Source organism: Muscardinus avellanarius (genome assembly GCF_963383645.1).
Source record: "Muscardinus avellanarius genome assembly, chromosome: 7".
In the NCBI taxonomy this organism is placed as follows: Eukaryota; Metazoa; Chordata; class Mammalia; order Rodentia; family Gliridae; genus Muscardinus; species Muscardinus avellanarius.
The window spans coordinates 101,021,072-101,044,222 of record NC_137793.1 but is presented as its reverse complement, the minus strand read 5'-3'; the positions used below and the strand labels follow the sequence as shown (position 1 = coordinate 101,044,222).

General features: G+C 38.2%; 1 protein-coding gene across 2 annotated transcripts in view; it reads left to right on the top strand.

The window, feature by feature from the left end:
- Positions 1 to 23,151, top strand: part of PLA2G4A (phospholipase A2 group IVA) — a gene marked incomplete at both ends in the record, with an annotated part of 124,795 nt that overhangs the window by 3,786 nt on the left and 97,858 nt on the right. For both annotated transcript variants that reach the window (XM_080699610.1, XM_080699609.1), the window contains one exon: positions 6,735 to 6,816. In XM_080699610.1, coding sequence (XP_080555736.1) covers positions 6,735 to 6,816 — 82 coding nt within the window. The remainder of the gene's footprint in view (positions 1 to 6,734; positions 6,817 to 23,151) is intronic.

Genomic DNA, 23,151 nt, shown 5'->3' with positions numbered 1-23,151 from the left:
TGGTCCTCCTGCCCCAGCCTTCCAAGTACTAGGATTATAGGCATGTACCACTATACCTGGCTAGACAGAACTTAAATCGCTTCTTCCAGGCTCCTGGGAAAACAGCATAGTTACTGTTAGTTCTGTTTATTTTCTGGGTAGCCTGGATTACATCATCATCATTATTATTATTATTATTATTATTATTATTATTATTATTATTTTGTGGTACTGGGGAATTGAACCCTGAGGTATTCTACCTCTGAGCTACATCCTGTTTTATTTTTTTTTCTTATTTTGAAACAGGGTCTTTCTAGGTTGATGAGAGTCTCACTACTTGCTGAGGCTGCCCTTGAACTTGCAATCTGCCTGCCTCAACCTCCCAAGTACTGTTTACAGGTGTGTGCCACCACACCTGGTTCTGGATTACATTAAAACGGGCTGCCAGGACATGGAAAGGCTGATCACATCTAATTCTATGGTGCAGGCTGTCAACTATTTTTTCCTATAAGAGTTGCTTTTATTACCACATATTAATTGTACGTAAGTGGAATTCAATGTATTTCCATGCATGCATACAACATGCATTGATCACATCCAGCTTCATCCATTGGCTGCAAATGACAGAATTTTGTTTTTCTTTACGGCTAAGTAATACCCCACTGTATACATATATTCTACTTTTTTTTATCCATTCATCTTTGATGGCAAACCTGAGCTTATTGTTCCCTTGGTCTCCTCTCTCTGTCCAGGCGAGGAATGCTTCCCTGGCTTCTTGATTGTTTTCACTTTTAGAAAAACATGTGTGTATTTTTAAAAACTTTACTTTGTTTTCAGTTATTTTCAATGGGAGGTAGTTATCCAGATTATTTAACCTGCGATTATCACAAGTGAAATCCCCCCACTCTTGTTATACTCAGCCAATAGTGTCTTCATATAATCCTAAGATAGATAATCATATTGTTTTAAAATTTTTCCACAGATGGAGGGTATGTCAATAAATGAGTATTTTAGACCCAAACTATACCATCAAAACAAATTTTTTTTCTTGCACTGTTTTTCACTGATAGAGCAGTCTCTGTAATCTTGATTAAGGTAGGCTTTAAAAATCTTACTGCAATGAAAATATACACTAAATTTAGTTTTTAAGATTTATACATATATATTACCAAATTTAATGTGTACATTTGAAAAGTTTCTTGTATATGGGGAAGCTCAAACCATATTTCTGATTATGATTTTCTTTTAATGACACTTGCTTAGAGCTAACAAATTCTGTTGCCAAATTAGGTGTTTCAAACATCATATCAGGATAATTTGTGCACACAGCCAACTCATGACTGAGAATTCTTAAAGTGCTGCTAGATACTCTAAGTAGGTAATGATGATTTTTTTAAAAAAAGTAGGAAATTAATAGTGCAATGTGTGTGCTTCTTGCTTGTATTGGAGTGAAACTCCAACCAGGAAGTGAAACTGCAAATAAGTCAATGAAAAAATGTTATGATTTATGGATAACATCAATGCAATAATATTGATTTAAACATTTCTGAGATCTCTTTGAAATTTCTGGTTGCTAAGTTTTCCTATAGTGATCACTATCTCTGGTTTCAGTAATCAGATTCTATAGTCCTTATACTGAGTCTTAGTTTTAATATAGGTTAATGGTAGGCAGTAGTAGTTGAGTAGAGAAAAATAGTATTTACAAACAGAATCTATCTTCTTTTCCTTCCATCAGATTTATTATATTATTCTTATTTTGGTTCTTATAACCATAAAATTTTAAACATGGGAAAATTGTAATTGGTTTGGTTCAAACCGGTTATCTTTTTCACTGAGCAATCATTTTAGTTACAGATATCAACACAATTCTTCAGAATGAACTTTACTACAGTAACTCATTTTCCTAATAGTTGGGAAATTTTAATTGTGAAAATAGAAAGGGTCTTAGTTTTCACTGTAGAAAAGGTTATAGATAAAGACAGACACTCTAAGATAATTCAAGACCTACAGGCAAGGATTAATTTTGGTGACTAAGTCAGTGGATTGATTTTTGATTTGACATCTCAATAGAAATATGGCATCTTTCTGTGCCAACCACCACCTAGAACTATCTTGAGTCACTGGTTTCTACTGGGAAACATTGGTTGTGGATTTAATAATAGCAATTCCTGTGGCACCATCCCTGAGCCTTAATCAGAAATGTCCTGTCCAAGTCGGAACCTAGCCCAGTCTAGGCTAGTTGGAAATTGTGTGTGCGACTGGCCTCAGGAAATATGGCAATGCATTCTCAAAAGATTATACAGATAATTTTCTGAAACTGAACACTTTTCTCTAAGCATTTGTACTGCACTCTGTAGATAGTTTCCTATTAATCCTTGCAGCTCTTAGAAAGAGATGATCAGGAGCTGGATGTGGTGAAATACACTTGTAATCTCAACCACTCAGGAGGCTGAGGCAGGACGATCGCAAATTTGAGGCTGGCCTGCACAACTTAGTAAGATTGTATCTCAAAATAAAATAATAAAAAAGGCTAGTGATATAAGTCAGTGGTAAGGTTCTCTTGGCTTCAATCCCAAGTCCTGTCAAACAAAGATTTTTTATTCTATTATTGCTGATTTTATTATTGTTTGTGTAAGTAAAGGAATATAGAAAGAGTAAGGGGAATAGTAGGACCAAAATATAATATAGCTTTGGCTTTTATGATCAATTTGTGCCTTACTGGAAATCATCCTTTCAGAATCTCACTTTATTGATCTATAGATATAATAGTAATACAAAATTTTATTATTTATAACAATATCTATTGTTATGTGTGGTAATTCTTATTAATAATAACAATTGTTATATATAATAAGACCACTGGAAAGATTAGTGAGAATCGATATCATTCATGTTAAAAATATTTGTAATAATAAAGATAAAAATACATGTTATTCATAAATAAACATACATAAAATACATGTTATTAATAAATATTTGATGCATGAATATATGTGACAATTTAAAAATATAGTATTAAATAATAGATAATAGTATTGCTTATAATTTTTATGTTACAAGACAGTTTTAGGCATCAATTAAACTCATACAGTTTTAGAAGTGCCAAAATGTTGACAAAAAACAAAAGAATTTGGGAGATAATCACACACACACACACACACACACATACATATAAAATTATTATTATTATTGAGAATATTTCTTAGTGGAGATTGTGAATAACCTAAGTTGTGTTTTTGAAGGTATTTTTCATAATTTTTCAATTCCAGGTATTGTCTAAATTAATCACTTTATTTTTGTGTGGATTTCCAGTTGCTATAGCACCATATGTTGCAAAGACTCTTTTTCATTGCATTGCTTTTTCTCTTTTGTCAAAAGTTATCTAACTATACTTATGTCTGAATATAGTTATCTAACTATATTTATTTATATAACACAGAGCCTGTTTCTTGGCTCTGTATTCTCTTCCATTGATTTCCATTGGAAATCAGAGGCATTTGACCTCCAAGCTACACCCCCTACCCATTTTTTTATTCTTTATCTTGAAACAGGGTCTCACTGAGTTACAGAGGGCCTCACTAAGTAGCTGAGGCTGTCCGCGAACTGCGATCCTCCTGCTCAGCCTCCCAAATGCTGGGATTACAAGTGTGTGCCACCACGCCCGGCTCCATTTGTTTTTTTCAGTAATCACACTGCCGTGGTTGCTGTAGCTTTATGTAGTTTTGAAGTCGGGTAGTATCTGCATTCCAACTTTCTTTTTATCCTTCAATATTATGTTTGCTTTTCTGGATTTTGTGTCTTTATTTATAAGTTTTAGAATCAATTTGTTATTCTCCTAGAATAACTTGCTGTGATTTTTTTTTAAATTTGGTCTGTGTTGAATCCTATATATCAAATTGTTTTTAGTGACATGACATTTTTGTCAAAAATTATGGTATATATCGCCATTTTCCAAATCCTCTTTGATTTTCTTATATAAGTTTTACAGTTTTTCTCATATAGATCTTGTACATACTTTGTTAGATTTGTAATTAAGTTCTCCAATTGGGGGGGGGTGCTAATGTAAACAGTATTGTGTTTTTACTTTTTTTGATGCTGAGGATTGAGCCCAGGGGCATTCTACTTCCAAGCTGTACCCCAAACCCTTTTAATTTATTTATTTTATTTCAAAATAGGGTCTCACTAAGTTGCTGAGGCTGGGTTTGGACCTGTAGTCCTCCTGTCTCAGCTTTACAAGTACTGGGATTACAATCATACACCACCATAACTGGCTGCATTTTTGCTTTTTTTTGTGTGTGTGTGTGGTACTGGAGATGGAACCCAGGTGCTTTTCAACCTCCAGACTATACTACCAAACCTCTTTTTATATTTTATTTGGAAACAAATAACTAAATTACTGAGAGCCTCACTAAGTAGCTGAGGCTAGCTTCGAACCTGTGCTATCCTCCTGTCTCATCCTCCCAAGCGCTGGGATTACAAGTATGCGCCACCATGTGCGGCTTGTATTTTTACTTTTAAAATCACCTGGTTATTGCTGGTAAATAGAAAAATTCACTTTTATGTACTAACCTAATGGCTTGCAGCCTTGTTATAATTACTTATTAGTTTCAGAAATTCTTTTTTATTGATTCTATTGAGTTTTCTATATAGACAATCATGCCATCTACAGTGATCATTTCCCCCTCCTTCCTGATCTGTATATCTTTTATTTCTTTTCTATCTTACTGAATTAGCTAGGGTTTCCGGTACAGCGCTGAAAAGGAGTGATGAGGGGATGTCCTACTTGTTTTTGGTCTTTGCAGGACAGCTTCTAATTTCTCACCATTAAATATGATGATAACAGTAGGTTTTCTGAAAATGTTCTTTATCAAGTGGAGAGAATTTTCTTCTATTTTTAATTGTCAAAAGTTTTTCTTTTAAATTATAAATGGATATTGACTTGTGTCAAATAATTTTTTATGCAGCTATTGATATTATCATGTGATTTTTCTTTTTTTTTGCTTGTTGATATGATAAATTACATTAATTGCCTTTTGAATGTAGAACAAATCTTACATACCTGCAATAAATCCCACTTGGCCATGGTGTATGTTTCTTTTAATACATTGCTAGAAATCAATTAGCTAATATTTTGTTGAATATTTTGACAATTCTCACAAAAATATTAACCTGTAAGTTTTTTTTTTTCTTGAAATGCCTTTGTCTGGTTTTAAAATTAAGGTAACATTGGCTTCCAATGATGAGTTAAGAATTCCTTCTGCTTTATTGTTTGGAAGAGATTGTCAAGATTTGACATTTTTCTTTTAATATTTGGTAGAATTCACCAGGGTTTCCATATGATCCTGATGCTTTCTGGTCGGGAAGTTTATTAAATATTTATTTAATTTCTTCAATGAATAAGAACCTACTCAGATTGTTTATTTCTTTTTGTGTGGGTTTTGTTTGGTTGTATCCTTCAAGGACTTGCTCCATTTTATCTAAGTTATCAAATTTGTGAGCATAGAGTTCCTCATTATATTTCCTTTCTTATTCTTTTAATACCCACAGGATCTGTAGTGATGTCCTCTAATTCATTTGTACATTAATTTATTGGATCATCTCTGTCTCTCTGTCTCTCTCTCTCTCTCTCTCTCTCTCTCTCTCTCTCTCTCTCTCTCTCTCTCTCTTTCTTCCTTTTAATTGGCCAGGTTAAAAAATAATTGATTCTTTTCAAAGAATGTAGGTTGGGTTTCATTGACTTTTTTCTATTCATTTCCTATTTTCCTATTTTTAATTTTATTGCTTTGGATTTTTTAAATATTTATCTTTTTATTTGTATTGAACTTGTTCTTATTCTTTTTTTTTTTTGTGGTACTGGGATTCCTGGAAGCCCTTCTACCTCTGGGCTACACTCCCAGACCTATTTTATATTTGGAAACAGGGTCTCTTAAGCCAGTGTGATCCTCCTGTCTCCCCCTCCCAAGCGCGGGGATTACAAGCGTGCGCAACCACGCCGGCTTGAACTTGTTCTTATTCTATTTTCCTAAATTGTGAGCTAAATTTATCGATTTTAGATCAATTTTTATTCTTTATTATTACAAATTTCTCACTAATCACACTTTCACTGTACCTTACAAATTTTGATAAGTTTTATTCTCCTTTTCATTTAATTCCAAACATTTTTATAATTTCTCATCTCTGCCCCACTAACTCAAATCAGTAGATCACGAAATTCTTTAATGTCTCTATTAGCATGTGGTTTATAACACATGCATCCAAGTTAATATAAGTAATCTGTGGGCTCATGTCTTGGGTTCAAACACTGCCCCAGAAATGTCATGCAGAAAAAGACTTCTGATTGACAATGAACAGCAAAACCAAACCGTCATGATGCAAGCACCTTGCTTGGAGGCGACCTTTGGGAGCCAGGGCTTCCTAGTCAGCCAGTACAAAGCCTGCTTGTCTCCTGGAATGCCTGCAGTCCTGATTTACATTTTCTCCCAGTACTGGTTAAACCTGACAGCAAAGAAGTGGCAGTAGGCAAGCTGCATAGGATTTGAAAACATGATCTAAACGTCTCCATGATTCTGTGGTGGGAATGAAGAGAGAGTTGGAAAAGGAGCAACCTTAGCGTCAAAGAATGTTTTTGGTATGCGTGTTACCTGTTTTCAATGCAGCTTACTTTTAAATGAGCTTATTTTTTAAATTGTCCTCAAGGAACCTGTGACATTCTATACTGAAAGATTATTTTAAATTTACTGTCATCTGATTTCTAGGTGGAGCACCAGTATTCCCATAAATTCACTGTAGTGGTGTTACGTGCCACCAGAGTGACAAAGGGAGCCTTCGGTGACATGCGTGAGTACTGTATTTGATTTGCTGTTGGAAATGTGCAGTTACATTTACCCTTCAGTTGCTTGACTTCCTTGACAAGCCAAGGGCTTCCCCTTCCTTGAATGTGCTTATCTTGGGATGATAACAGTTCTAGCAGCTGTTATCTGTCTGAATTGCATTTTACTTTGGCCTTGCTTTAGCTGAGACCATTAGCTGTGAGCACTGAAGGACTATCTTGTAACGTTTGTATCTTTGGAATTCAGAGTTCTGCGCAATTCTTTTTTGGAAAGAGTGCTGTGTCAAGACTTTAAAAAAGCTGCTTCTGTGAGGCATTATTCTTATTGGATTAAACAGGCTGTGCATTTAATTCTTATGCCTCCTAGTGTGTTTTTATGTATGGATAGCTATAGAAACTGGCTCAGGATAGCCTGAGGATAATGTCTAATGAATTTTTGGTAGTATCCTCTATTCTCTTGAAAGCAGATTTCCTTATTAATCTTACAGTTCAGATGGTTGAGATTCCTGGAGGTAGGAATACAAAGAAAAATGTACCAATATTATGGAAATGAACTTTACTGGTAATGTCTTAGATTATTACAAAAACACAAGAATGGGCAATTTAACCCTCAGAATAAGTGTTGGAGGAAGAATAAGAATATATAACTTATTAGTGTGGGATAGAGGGAAGGCTTTTCTGCTATATGTTGAAAAAAGAAATTGTGTGTTTTGTTTTCCTCTGCTTTCTTGCCACAACTGACACAAGTCATCGGGCAACAGACATATAGGGATTTCTCTCCACCAGCAAGTAAGCAATCAGTTCTGCTGCAAATACCATCTAGGTGCCTTTTAATTCGGCTCAATCTGGTGCTATCTGAAGAGAGTGTCACATTCCATAGTCTCCAAGACTGCCCTCGCCCCACTTTAGAAGCAAGTTGCAAGCCAGATATTTATTGTTTTAGCTGTTCTTCTGACCAACTGGAAATTGATCAGGTTCTCAGAACTCCTTCCTTGGGGTTCACCAATTTGCTGCAGAGCATCACGAAATTCAGGATAACATGTTTGCTGATATATTATGATGGATATTACAAAAAAAAAAAAACAGATGCAGAGAGGCAGAGGGAAAGGTAGAAAGGAAGGGGTGTGGAACTTACATGCTTTCTCCCAGGTCACCCTCCAGGACCCTCCTCCTGTTATCTGGAAGCTTTTTGAACCCTGTCCTTTAGATTTTTTGTGCAGTATTCACTTCAGGTCCAATGCCAATTAGCTGGGAGGAGAAACCCAGCAGGTCCTATCTGCTTTAGCATTCTTTGCAATCTCTCCATGCAGCCTGTCTTTCTCCAGGGTATGGGGCAGGACTCGTGGAATCAGGTAAGTCCTAAGATCTACTATTGGGCAAGGAAGCTAGGTCAAAAATGTCTTTAGGACCAGCTTCAAGACAGAACACTGGGGAGAGATTAGAATTTTCTGCCCTGAGGAACAAAAATTCTAGGTTCTGTGGCACGATGGATAACAACCAAGGAGGATGCTTGATACTATCACACCTGCAGCAGCAGAGATATTTGAGCCAGTACCCAAAAGGACATATTTTGGTGGTAAGAGCAGAGAAAACAGCACTTTCAAGGCAACAGAAGACCTGAGTGCTTATCAGGAACAAGAACAAGCTGAACAAGAACAATGTTGAAGAAGTTCAACATTGCTAGAAAAGAGACAGCAAAAGTACAAGCAGGCAAGGTAGATAAGACGGATGACAAGGACTAGCACTGAGATTTTATCATACAGGCAGTAGAAAAAATTTGACAGCAGTTCAGTAGCAAGTCACATGACCAGATTTTTATTTAAAATATTCTGACCATAGTATATTAAATATTAAGTCTATTAGATATTTTAATAACATATATATGTGCATATATATATATATTTTTTTTTTTTTTTTTACTTTTTAAAAATTAATTTTCGCAGAACTGGGGATGAAACCCAGGGACATTCTACCTCTGAGCTACACCCCCCACCCCTATTTTTTTATTCTTTACTTTGAAACAGGGTCTCACTGAGTAGCTGAGGCTGGCTATGAACCCATGATCATCCCTGTCTCAGCTTCCTGAATACTGGGATTACAAACATGTGCCACCACACCCTGCTAATATATGTGAAATACATATATTTTAAAGAATAGGAAGGACTTGAGCTTGTTGAAATGGAAATGAAAGGCCAATAAAGAAAGGAAATTTAAGCCAGTCATAGTCGTATATGTCTGTAATCCCACTACTTGGGAGGGTGAGACAGGAGGATCACAGGTGAAAGGTAGATGTGCGGGTGTCCCCCAGTCGCACAGAGAGACACGCGGAGATCCATAATCGGTATTACGGATGTCTTTACTCGTGGGAGGTCGGCCTCCAGCCCCCGCGCGGGGGCTGGTATGGGGGAGAGAGTGCCCCTCCATCCCTCTCGGGCTCCTCTCTGAACTCTCTTCTTCCTGACCGGGAGGCGTGGTCCCCTCCCAGAATCGCAGAGCTCCACCTCCTAGCTTCTGGCCCCTTAGCAAATTAGCAAAACCTTGTTTCAAAATAAAAATAAAATAAAATAAAACAAAATGAAGTAGATTTGAGAGGGATAGGTTAGAGGTAGAATGACCCTGGATTCAACACGTACACAAAAATAAAAAAAATAAAATAGAAAGAGAGGAGGGAACTTTTTTTTTTTTTTGGAGGGGGAGATATGAGCTCTGTACATAAGAAGTAAATGAATGTAAAAGAGTTGCCTGTAAATTGGTAAATGACAAAAGTGAGAAGAACAAAAAGCTAGGCTTTAACAGTATTAATGGTGTAAGTTTTGCGGGAACAGTGGTTTCCACAAGAGGTGAGAAAACAATGGCCATCTCTTCAAAGCTAGTCTTAATTAGTGATTTATATTCCCAGATTTAGTCTTGAGTCTAACCCATATAATCTCTATTTATTTATTTTTTTGGTCCAGTGTTTTTTTCTTAGGTTATTTTCCTATTTTGTTTTTAAGAATTCTTTGCATTTTCATCATTTTAAGGGAAAGTTCACTGGAAGAAGGGCTCCTGAGAAAGAGAAGTCACGTTAAGAGCCATTTTTTGGGGGGAGGGGCAGGTCTGGGGATGGAACCCAGGGACATTCTACTTCTGAGCTGCAACTCCAGCTCTATTTTGTATTCTTTATTTTGAAACAGGCTCTCACTGAGTTGCAAAGGGCCTCACCAAGTAGCTGAAGCTGGCCATGAACCATGATCCTCCTGTTCTCAGCCTCCCAAATGCTGGGATTACAAGGGTGCACCACCAAGAGCCATTCTTAAAGACTCTTACACCCAGAATCTTAAGAAAGGACAGACAAAAGCTCGGCATTGTGGTGCACACTTGTAATCCCAGCATTTGGGAGGCTGAGACAGGAGGATCACGGTTCAGGGACAGCCTCAGCTACTTAGTGAGGTCCTTTGCTAGTCAGTGAGACAGTTTTAAAGTAAAGAATAAAAAATAGGGCTGGGGGTATAGCTTGGAGGTAGAATATCCCTGGGTTCCATCCCCCAGTACCAACATAAATAAATAAAATAAAATAAAATAAAATGTCTACTAAACATTTGCTAAACTTGGTTTACTTAGCTTCTATAGCTGTAAATGTGGTCTAACAAAATGTGCATGCCAAGCTGGGTGTGGTGGTGCGTGCTTGTAATCCCAGCAAGTCATTGAGACCCTGTTTCAAAGTAAAGAATAAAAATCAAGGCTGGGTGTGTTGCTCAGAGGTAGAACCCCCCTTGGTTCCATCCCCAGTACTGGAAAAAGAAAGAAAGAAAGAGAGAGAGAGAGAGAGAGAGAGAGAGAGAGAGAAGAGAAGAGAAGAGAAGAGAAGAGAAGGGAAGGGAAGGGAAGGGAAGGGAAGGGAAGGGAAGGGAAGGGAAGGGAAGGGAAGGGAAGGGAAGGGAAGGGAAGGGAAGGGAAGAGAAGAGAAGGAAAGGACACACAGGCATTGTAACTGAACAGGTCATACTGCTAGTTGAAAAGCTTATCCTTCCTTCTATGAAATTCCATGCCAGGAACTTGCCAGGCATGCAAAAGATAGACCTACTTTGACTTTAGACAATGCAGTCAAAGCAGGAGCAGCCCTCCTCTATCAATGCAGAGTTCTGCTGTGTAGAGACAGTGGGTGTCACTATGCTTCCGATGTGTCTAACCAGCAATTCAAACCTGTTCTCTTTGATCACACCCCGCTTCTTTGTTATAATTAGTATAAGGTAAGAGAGTAACACTGTAAGTTACTTTTAAAACTTATAGAGTCAATATGGATAATAATGTTAAACGAAAGTGACCCTGAGGAAAAAAATGATCCTGAGATGTTGATTCATCTCACAATTCAAGGAATGGGCACATTTTTTTGAGTGTGTGTGTGTGTGTGAGTGTGTGTGTGTGTGTGTGTATTAGGGAATGAACCCAGGGGCATTCTACATCTGAGCAATACCCCCAGCCCTATTTTATTCTTTATTTTCAAACAAGATCTCCTTAAGTTGCAGAGGGCCTTGCTAAGCAGCTGAGGCTGTCTGAGAACCTGTGATCCTCCTGTGTCAGCCTCCCAAGTACTGGGATTACAGGCATGCATTACCACACTGGCCATTTTTGGATCTCACGGTGATTTGACACAGCTTAGATCCTTCTGCTCTAAAGGTTCCCTTCCTTTCTTTTTTGGTGGGACTGGACTGAACTCAGGAGCATTCTGCTTCTGAACTTACCCCAGCCCTATTTTATTTTTTCTTTGGAAACAGAGCTGTGCTAAGTTTCAGAGGGCCTTGCTAAGTTGCTGAAACTGACCATGAACCTGTGATCCTCCTGTCTCAGCCTCCCAAGGACTGCCTTTACAAATTCGTGCTATCATCCCCTGCTGAGGTTTTCTTTTCAAAGGAGAGGACCCATGGAAGGAATGACGGTACCTTAAAATGCTGAATCAGGGGCCGAGGTTACTGTACTTGCCTACCATGCGTGAGGCTCTGCGTTTAATCCCCAGGAAAATACACACACACACACACACACACACACACACACACACAGTGACTATTCAGCATTTTTAATTTGTCTTGTTTTATTTGACTTAGTGATTTTTTTGAAGGCTGCAGATTCGTTGCAGATCTCTTGTATTACCTTGCTGAGTTTATAGATAGTTGAGAAGAGACCAGGAGAAGGAACGAGAGGATGCTTTAGAGGAACTGAATTTCTTATGATTAGTCTTAAAAAGTAAAGGGATGATCGATATTGCCAAACTTATAGTGAGAAACGTTACAGGCACACTCTTCTGAAAAGAGAGTTTTGATGATATTATTGCTTGATGAACTTGATCTATGTAAATTATCAAACTAGCTGAATCTGCTTGTCTGAGCATTTGGGAGGCTGAGACAGGAGGATCGCGGTTCATGGACAGCCTCAGCTATTACTTAGTATGGCTGTTTGCAACTCAGTGAGACCCTGTTTCAAAATAAAGAATAAAAAATATGGCTGGGAATGTAGCTTGGAGGTGGAATGACCCTGGGTTCCAGCCCCAGTACCACACACAAAAAAGATTACCTTCTTAACCTCTCCATCTCCCTTCCTCCCTCCACAAAACCCATCTCTCCATTGTTCCTCTATCTGAAGGTTCTTGTTCCTTACTTTCTATTTATTGTTCACATTATGAAGGAAAACATGATTCATTTTTTGAGACTGGCTAATTTCATGTAGCAGAATATTCTTAAGTTCCACCCATTTTTCTACAAATGACATCATTTTGTTCTGCTTTGTGGCCAAGTAAAATTCCATTGTGTGTAGATACCACAGTTTTATAATCCATTCATCTGTAGATGGACACCTAGGATGCTTCTGAAATAAAACAGCTTGCATTAATCTGGCAATGCCAATATGACTCTCACCTATAAAGTTCCCAGAAATTGCTGCTAGACGCGTACCAAGCTGCATTCTGAAACAGGTCGGGTGCTGAGTGTTGGATGGGTGGGGGTGGGTGTTAAACTCTGTATTCTGTATTGTCTTGTTCTTCCAACAGAGTCGTCTGTTTGTGGAATGACCACAGTGGTAGATGGTGATGGAGTTTTCCCTGTCCCTGTGTGAAAGGGAATGCAGCACCCTGACCACAAACCTCGTTCTATAACCAAATGGAATAGTTGACACGAATGTGGAAGTTACTTCATTGAATTTCTGTGCTTTTGAACAGTGCTAGGGAGAACACAGATCATGTGTGATAAGGGGGGTTAGTTTCAGAATTCAGAACTAGATAAAGGCATATTTCAGCTCTAAGATGAGATCAGATGATGAATACTAAGGTGTTTTTAAGTGATAAAATACCGCATGGATATTAGATATTTTTTAATGTCCTAATTACAGATACATATTGAGGATACTTTTCTTGTCTGGGCACCTTTGTTAGAGACTGAACCCTTTTCCTTTATAGAATCACCATGATAAAGGTTAGGACTCCTAAGGGTAGTTGTAGGATTGTATGTGGATCTAACTTTCCTTAAGTATTCAGGAGACAACAGAGCTTAATATCTACATTTAAACTTTAAGCAAAAATAAGTATTTTCAGGAGGATTATGAGCTCATTGCAATTAAGCCAATTTTATATGATTATATCAATTAATATCTTAAGGTATTCTTTAGAGATTTTCTTAGGAACTTCAAGCTTTTATTTTTTGTCATGTCTGTGTCTCTGGGTAAGTGCTGTTTCATTTCAGATGAATTCATAGTAAGATCGGGATCTGGGTCTTAATTTTTAAGTGGCTGCACCATTTTGGGGTCTGAGGTTGACCTAATCGCCCCCAAACAGTGCTTCTTAAGTTTCACTGTCCATGTGAATCACTGGGGGATGTTATTCAAGATGCATATTCCCATACAGAAGGTTTGGAGAGCAGTTTCTGCATTTCTAACATAGGAGTGATGCCGACAGGACTGATGCATGGACCATGTTTGGGGAGGCAAGCTCTAGGACGCTGCTTCTTCTTTTTTTTTTTTTTTTTTGTTCACTCTGACATCTGTGGGGCTCAGGAACAGAACAAAGGCAAACATTACACAATAGAACATATATTCTAAGGTTGTATTTATTTACCGATTCTACTTTTTTTTTTTAATGCTAAGCTGGGCATGGTGGCGCACGCTTGTAATCCCAGCATTTGGGAGGCTGAGACAGGAGGATTGCAGTTAGCGGACAGCATCAGCTACTTAGTGAGGTTCCCTGAAACCTAATGAGACCCCGTTTCAAAATTAAAAAAAAATAGGGCAGGGGGTGTTGCACAGAGGTCGAATGCCCCTGGGTTTCATCTCCAGACCCGCAAATTAATAATAATAATAATAATAATAATAATAATAATAATGCTAGCTGGGTATGGTGGTGCATGCTTGTAATCCCAGCATTTGGAAGGGTGAGACAGGAGGATCACAGTTCACAGACAGCCTCAGAAACTACTTAGTGAGGCCCTTTGCAACTCAGTGAGACCTTGTTTTAAAATAAAGAATAAAAAATAGGGCTGGGGTATAGTTCGGAGTTAGAATGCCCCTAGGTTCCATCCCAAGTACTGAAAAAATTTCTAGCTTTCTTCCTTTTCTTCACTTATTCTTTCCTTCTTTCCTCCTTCCTATTTATTTATTTGGTACTGGGGATTGAATCTGGGGACATTCTACCTCCAAGCTACACCCCAACCTTATTTATTTATTTTGAAACAGAGTCTTGCTAAATTCCTGCAGCTGGTCTTGAACCTACCATCCTCCTGTCTCAACCTTTCAAATTCTTGGATTATAAATTTGGACCACTGTGCCCTTCTTTTTATTTTTAATTTCTATAAAAGATGCTTAATTACATGACTGTCTTATTATCATTGGGAACGTTCAGAAATAAACACAAGCGCTTTAAAACTGCGCCACAATTATGCTAACAAATCCTGAAATTCTTTTATACTGGTATCATGACCAGACCAAATTGCAAGAAGTGAGAAACATATTTTTATTGTTCCAAAGATCACAGTGCCTCTTTAAAGTCAAACAATCAAATATATGGCAGGTACTATATAAACATTATGTTTACATATATACTACTCATATACATAAGGATCTCTTCTATATATTTTTTGTTTGTTTTTGTACTGGGGAATAAACCCAGGGATTTTCTAACTTTGAGCTATACCAGTAGCCCTATTTAATTTATTATTTTTTTATATACTGTCAGAGAAAATAAGTACAAAGCCAGGTTGATTCTAACAGAATGGAACGCTTTAAAGCTGTCTTAGACAAACACCTTCAGTGGGGATTCTTGAGTTTGTACCACTTCATGGCCCGAGGGAAGAAGAAACGTCACATCTTAACTTCTGCCTTCCAGGGAAATGTGTACCCTAGGATGAGAAAACAGAAGTTCCAATGAGGGCTTTGTGGCTTGAGGGATGCATACTGAGAACTCCTAAGATTATTTGAAATAGTTGGGCATGGTGGTGCATGCCTGTAATCCTAGGACTTGGGAGGCTGAGACTGGAGGATAGCAGGTTTGTGGCCAGCCTCAGCAACTTAACAATAACTTGTTTCAAAATAAAAAGAACTGACTGTATAGCTTAGAGGAAGAATGCCCCTGAGTTCAATTCACAATACTTAAGTTAAAAAAGATAATTTAAAATAACTGTAGGGGTGGGAAATGGGGAAGGGCTAAATGAGTGATGTGTGCACGTATGCCTCTACTATCTTGTACCTCATTAAGAGGTATGATTACAGTGGTGGCGCACGCTTGTAATCCCAGCATTTGGGAGGCTGAGACAGAAGGATCGCTGTTCTCAGCCAGCCTCAGCTACTTAGCGAGGCCCTTTGCAACTCAGTGAGACCCTGTTTCAAAATAAAGAATAAAAAATAGGGCTGAGGATGTAGCTCAGAGGCAGACTGCCCCTGAGTTCCATCCACAGTACTGCAAAAAATTTATGATTACAGTGCACCAATTAAAAAAAATAAAATAACTGTGCATACTGGCTCAGATACAAAGTGGTTATCAAGTGTGAAATATTTGCAAATGAGGTCTGGGAGTGTAGCCCGGAGGTAGAAGGGCTTCCAGGAACCCTAGTACCACCAAAAATAAATAAAATAAATAAATAAATAAATAAATTAAATAAATAAATAAAAACAAATAAATATTTGCAATGTCCAATTCTTTTGAATCGTGCCATGTTGCTGCTTGCATGTTTACATTGCTATGCAATAATTGTCCTCAGAGTTCATACATCACAGCACAGCACAGTGGTGTGGTCAGCTCCGTATGCACATTCAAGGCCTTGAAACTTCACTTTAAGCATTTGTTTCTAGATCAGTAATTTGACTCTGAGCCCCCAGTCGCTAGAGTAGGTGAGGGAGTGTGAGTGGTCTTCCCTTCTCCAGCACCTATAGCAATTTCAGACATTTAGAGTTGTGTGTCATTAGTAGGCCCACCTGCAGCCTTGGTGTTATTAGCCACACTGGAATCCAGCCTTCTGTTGAATGTTCTCATGGGAGATGGTCTTCCTCTTTGAATAGGCAATGAAGCGCGTGTCAGAGCATTCTTCTCTGGAGTCTTCAACTCCCCACATCAGAGAGAGGACCATAGAACCATCTGCAGGGAGACGGTGCCCAGAGTCCCGTCTCCATGGCCAATCTGTGGTCACCGTGTCATGCACAGTGGACAAGGAGCATGAGTGTCCAACACTTGTAGAAATGCAAGAAAATTCAACCTGTAAGGATTTTAGGAACGTTGCCCTCTTTTGAAAGGCAGCAGCCTCAATCCCAGCTCTAGGACCAACGGGTTTGTTCCTCTTAACAGGAACAAACTGACTCTCAACACAAAGCATCAGTAATATCCAGGAAAGAGGAGCTTATTACTCAGTGGTAAATCCTTAGGATGAGAGGTGGGGTGTTAGGTATGAGTGTAGAGAAGTATTTTCTATTTTATCTTTTGAGAATCATTAATATAAGTGCTTATAAAAATCACCATGAAAATGTATTATCTTTGTCCTTTCCATTCTTGAATTCCACAGTGATCAGACGTTCTAGGAAAGGGGGCAGAGCATATTGGTGAAAGAGCCCTGTCCCAAGAGGCAGATCACTAGCCCGTGTCCTTGGACCAGTTACTTTTCCTCTCCATCTCCCTCCTCATCTTGGAGATGTTGAAAGGATTCAGTGAGTTGATAAGTATGGACTACTTATCTGTATGCCGCACAACAAGCACTCAATAAATAGTCCACTTTAGACGTCGGGCGTGGTGGCGCACGCTTGTAATCCCCGCGCTTGGGAGGTGGAGACAGGAGGATGGCGCAGGTTCGATGCCAGCCGCTCTGGCTTAAGAGACCCTGTTTCCACATTAAAAAATATAAAATAGGCCTGGGAGTGTAGCCCGGAGATAGAAGGGTTTCCAGGAACCCCAGTGCCACCACCACCAAAAAAAAGTACACTTTATTGTTAAAATTATTTCATACATCAACATCAAGAGACATTTATTTTTTAAATGCCATCTTTGTGTGAAACAAAGAATATTCTTTTGATCACTCTGCACTGGATAATTTTCAATGCATGTTGGAGACAATAAATTTACATTTTGAATTTGGGCGTTGAGCCGAGTATTGGACGCTCCTTCTCCACTTGAGGGAGAGAAATAGTGGAATGGTATCTTTGTTGTTAAGACTTAAAACTACTGGGGAGTAGATTCCTTTACTTCCCTGGCAGCTTGTCAAGAGTTCAGTTTAACAATCGTCACACAGGAGTGTGGTCGTACACTTGCTAAACTGGGTCTTGTGGCGTGCTTGATTTTTTTAAACTTTATTTATTTTTTTCCTTAAAACATGATTATTTTATTGTTTTCTTGCTTTACATCTCATTTTTTTCTTTTTTCTTTTAACAGTTTTTTTATTGAACATAAATAGTATACATTTAAACTATACTTGATGCCTTCTCCCCCCTGCCCCTGTTTTCCCTTCCCCCCTCCCACCAATGGTTGTCCAGGTTAACCATGTCTTATTCATAATTTTACACATGTTCAGATGTAGACCCTCATTAATCAAGATCAGCCTTCCTCCTCTCCTATCTTTCCATTCAAACTTTGCTGGTATTTCCCCTCCATTATCTGGAGTCCCACTGGTATCCTTTGTGTTTCCTAGTTTGGGCATATTAGAGGAAACATACGTACCTTCTTCTGTGCTTGTTGGGATATTGAACCCTGGGGCATTATACTTCCTAACTACACCCTCAGTCCTCTTTGTTTTCTGTTTTGAAACAGGGTCTTGCTAGGTCGCTGAACATCTCACTAAATGTAGGTCTTGGTCCTGTCTCAGCCTCCCAAGTACTGGAATTACAGGTGCACACCACAGCACCAAGCTTTACTTTCTTTTTTATTTTAGTTTATTTTTTGTAATTAGTGCTTAGCTCTGAGTTTGGAATAGTAGTAAGAATATTGGGAATATTGGAAAAATGAATAATAGAAATGTGTAACTTATTTTCTTCTTGCATATTGCTTACTGTATTGCCTCAATTGGGGAAGGATTTAAAAATAAGTTTATATTATATTTATATGGATTATAAATACCTGTGATTTTTATCCACAGTGAATTAGAATTATTCTGAAGTACAGTATATAAAATCTTTATAATACTTTCGGATTAATTAATTTCTTTTTATAATTATGGAATTTCAAATCATATATATATATATTGTGTGTGTGTGTGTGTGTGTGTGTGTGTGTGTGTGTGTTACTAGGGTTCCTGAAAGCCCTTCTACCTCCGGGCTACACTCCCAGACCTATTTTTTACATTTTTATTTGGAAACAGGGTCTCCTAAGCCAGCGCGCGGCTGGCTTCGAACCTGCGTGATCCTCCTGTCTGCCTCCCAAGCGCGGGGATTACAAGCGTGCGCCACCACGCCCGGCTCAAATCATATTTTTTAATAACTGCATTGCTCTCACTTATAGCTACTTGTTACCCTAAAGTGTATTTTTTTTCATTTAAGCATTTCTTCACTATCAGACTTTATATTCTGACTGGACATGAGTTTTATTTTACTAATGTGATTGGAATGTTTTTAAATATCCACCCAAGATTGTAAAAAACTTTAAATATAGTGAAATTATTTCCCAGTGGCCTTTTCACAGAAGATAATTTTGAGATGAGTGAAGTGTTCCATAACATGTCTATCTCACATCTCTTATCTTACTAAGTAATGGAGTCAGAGAATGTGTTAGAAAGGCACTACCCTTTATCATCCATTCAGAATGTCACTTAGTTTATAAAATTGCAAAATGGTTTTATGAGTGTGCTTAGTTAATTTCTTCTGTTTAAATTTCATAAGCCGGGTGTGGTGGTGCATACTTGTAATCCTAGTACTTGGGAGACTAAGACAGGAAGATCATGGGTTCACAGCTATGCTCAACTACATAGTGAGGCCTTCCACAACTTAGGGAGACCCTCTTTCAAAATAAAGAATAAAACATAGGGCTGGGGATGTAGCTTGGAGGTAGAATTCTTCTGAGTTCAATCCTCAGTTAAAAAAAAAATTTCATAACTTTTTTTGTTTGTATGTTTGTGTCCATGTACTCTAGCTTTAATGAGTACAGCAAATAATACCGTTCTGTGACATTTCAATAACATCAGTGAACTTTGGGCTGATTTTCACCCCATTTATTCAGTAGATAGAATTATCATACAGTAGAATATCCAGCAATACTTCTGTGACGTAATAAGAGTAAGATCCAGCAAGAGGCCAGGTGTGATGGCCCACGCCCAGAATCCTAATACTTGGGAAATGGAGCAGAGGATTACAGGTTCAAGGCCAGTCTCAAAATAGAAAGGGCAGGACACACACACACACACACACACACACACACACACACACACACACTATTACCAATACTTGTAAGGACACAATCCACATACTCTACATGCTTTTTTAAGATCCAGCAGAGGGTGATGGATCTTACTCATTTAGTTCTTTATCTTCTGTTTCATACATAAGCTTCTCCATCTTCAATTACTTTTCATACTTTTATTTAGATACGTTAACATGTTAATGTCCTATGAAGTGAATGAAAATCTTATTTTGAAAAGCATTTCTAGCCGGGCGTGGTGGCGCACGCTTGTAATCCCCGCGTTTGGGAGGCAGAGACAGGAGGATGGCATAGGTTCGAAGTCAGCCGCGCTGGCTTAGGAGATCCTGTTTCCAAATTTAAAAAGTATAAAAATAGGTCTGGGAGTGAAGCCCGGAGTTAGAAGGGTTTCCAGGAACCCCAGTACCACCAAAAAAAAAAAAAAAAAGAAAAAAAAAAAAAAAAAAAAGAAAGAAAAGTATTTCTAAAGCTGAGATATACAGTCTTCATGTGCTTAGATAAATTCTTTTTGTCCCAAAACTTCTACCACTCTGTCTTAAAGCATGTGATTCGAATGGAATGAAGTTAAAAGGTTGACTTTCATAAATTTTTAAACAAAAGTAAGCACTTAAAGTTCCTAGGTTATCGGTGCTAATCTAAAAATTTGAGCACTTTTGGGAAAGAATGTGTGTAAAAACTTTTGCCATATGTGTTCTTTTAATACAGTTAATTGTTTTAAAATTTCTCATAGAACAAAAAATTATGTAGAGATTGAAATGACTAGTTCTACTTAGCTGAGTCATAGTCTGAGAGTTTTTGAAAATTGTGCTGAATCACTGGAGGCACTTTTCCATTTTCACATCTCACTTGATATATAAAAATATTTTGCTAGGCATGGTGGCACACACTTGTAATCCCAGCATTCGGGAGGCTGAGACAGGAGGATCATGGTTCGTGGACAGCCTCAGCTACTTAGTGAGGCCCTTGGCAACTCAGTGAGACCCTGTTTCAAAATAAAGAATAAAGCGAAACAAAACAGGGCTGGGGGTGTAGCTTGGAGGTAGAATGCCCCCGAGTTCCATCCCTGGTACCACACACACACACACACAAAACAAACAAACAAACAAACTTAGTAAAGGACTTTAGATAAACTCTGGCAAAATAATTATTTTGGTTGCTGTGTATAGGTAATTGAAACCTCCAGATTTAAAATGAAATAATGACTTTGAGACTTAAACTTTAGAAAAAGAAATGTGACACATAGGACTTATTCCAGCTAGATTCCTTTATTAACGTCCTCATCAATACATGCTGGGAATCTACTGTACTTAATGTAAAGTAAAATGCAAGTCCATGTACAATGTAAAAACACGAGAGAGGCCCAGTACGCGTGGAATCAGCTCGTCAATGGTATGGTTCTCCCGGGGATGGGGGCTGAGCAGTCCTGGGACTCGCAGCCCATCCTAGGCTGGAAGGGAAGGACCTCCCTTTTTAAGGTATGCATCTTGGGGGTTGGGATTTACTCGTGAGGCCGCCCTCCTCTGAGATACAGCTCGTGGGACAGAGTCTGGAAGGGGCCCGACTTACCACTTAGTACTCATTCCATCCCTTGAAGAAGCACAAGAGAAAATAAACATAATATCTGTGGTAGGTAGAATTATTGAGTGCATTTTACACTGAAGAGAAAGCAGGCCTCCTGGTTAGAGCAAAGACACTAGCGGGTCTGTGTCTCAGATTTCTCAACTGTTAAGTGGGGGTACTTAGCAGATCTTCTTCATAGATTTTCTCATAAGGATCAAAGGCAATTATGACAGGTTGTGTACAATCTATGTGCTAAGTCATAGGCCAAAATATTAGGCAGAGTTCTTGGGACTTTATACTTCATGTATTCAATTTCAGTGACACTATGAAATATGCGCTATCTCTAGCTTAACTTTACAGACCAATAATTTGGTTAAAGCCAGGAGCGCACAGTACAGAAATGGACAGCTGTTGTGTCTGGGATTACAGCTCAAGGTTGTCTCACATTGTTTTTTTACTTTTCCAACAGCTTTCCCGTTGATTAGTTGATGCTTCAGCTGGGAAGACAAACTGGGCTTCAGTAACCCTTTGGGAACATCTTGGCAGTGAGCTTCAGAAAAAGCTCTATAGCTTGAATGGAGATTGAGATAGACTTTATAACTTAAATGGAAGTTTAATATGTGGGATGGATGTGAGGACATTTAAACTAGAAAGAAACAAGAAGAAAAGTTTTTTAATATGGGGTTGATATCATATGCCCAGTATATATCATTTAAGGATGTTGTTATTTTTTTTTATTATGGTTTATGCTTGTTAGGAAAGGTAAAGTGAAAAGGACTATGTTTTGCTTTAGCACAGTGATTCTAAGGCAGGGAAGAGTTTTGTCCCTCTCAACACATTGGACAATACCTAGAGAACTTATGTTTGTTAAATTGGGGGTTCTTAATGACATCTAACAACTAGAAGCTAGGGATAGCATTTTGGAGTTAAAAAGTATCCAGCCCCAAATGTCAACAGAAGAATTACTCTTGTCTACAGTGGAGAATTCATGTATATTGAAATTCATATAGCCAAAATGAACAGTATAAAGAAATCAATATGTTTTATAATACTACATAAGAACTTCGAGAAAATTACCTTTTTTTGTCTACCCTAAACATATTTCAAGACATATTTCTTGATATTTTGGAATGTATCTGTAATACATTCCAAACATAGATACTGATTACCAAGATAGTTTTGTTTCCTTCCAAAAAGATATTATAGAAATTTAAATAAAATGGCAGTACAGGCAACAACAAACATTTCAGATCTACGTTTAACCTTCTGTTTTAGATTCTGAGCTTTTAGCCAACTTGAGGGATTGTGATTCCTTATCTCTAGCCATAGAGTTCCAATGTTGAGCCCATTTAGGAGCGAGCAGGTGCTGCTACCTGTGAACAAGTCCTCTGGCCTTCAGCCTATTCTGGGAGCAACAATCAAGGGAGATGAGCTGAGATTCAGAGATCTTTTTTTATTTCGTTAAATACAGATTAAAAGCCGGGCGTGGGGGCGCACACTTGTAATCCTAGCATTTGGGAGACGGAGACAGGAGGATAGTGGTTTGTGGACAGCCTCAGCTACTAAGTGAGGCCCTCTGCAACTCAGTGAGACCCTGTTTCAAAATAAAGAATAAGAAATAGGGCTGAAGGTATAGCTCGGAGGCAGAATGCCTCTGGGTTTCATCCCCAGTACCGCGAAAATAAAAATTCTGTTTTTGTTTGGTTTCATTGGACTCCTTAAATACCCCTGATCTCTGTTCCTTCATTTCTTTGATGGGACTAGTAGGGTGTAATGAGCAAGCGGACGCTCTATGTGGAATTATTTTTATTTTATGTAGCTGTGTATAGATGAAGCCTCTGTTGAGCCTAATTTGCAGTTGCCAGCTTTATCCAGTAGGAAAACATAACAACCAACTAGTTGGCTGGGGAAAGAACGAACTAGATAAGGGTGGAACGAAGAG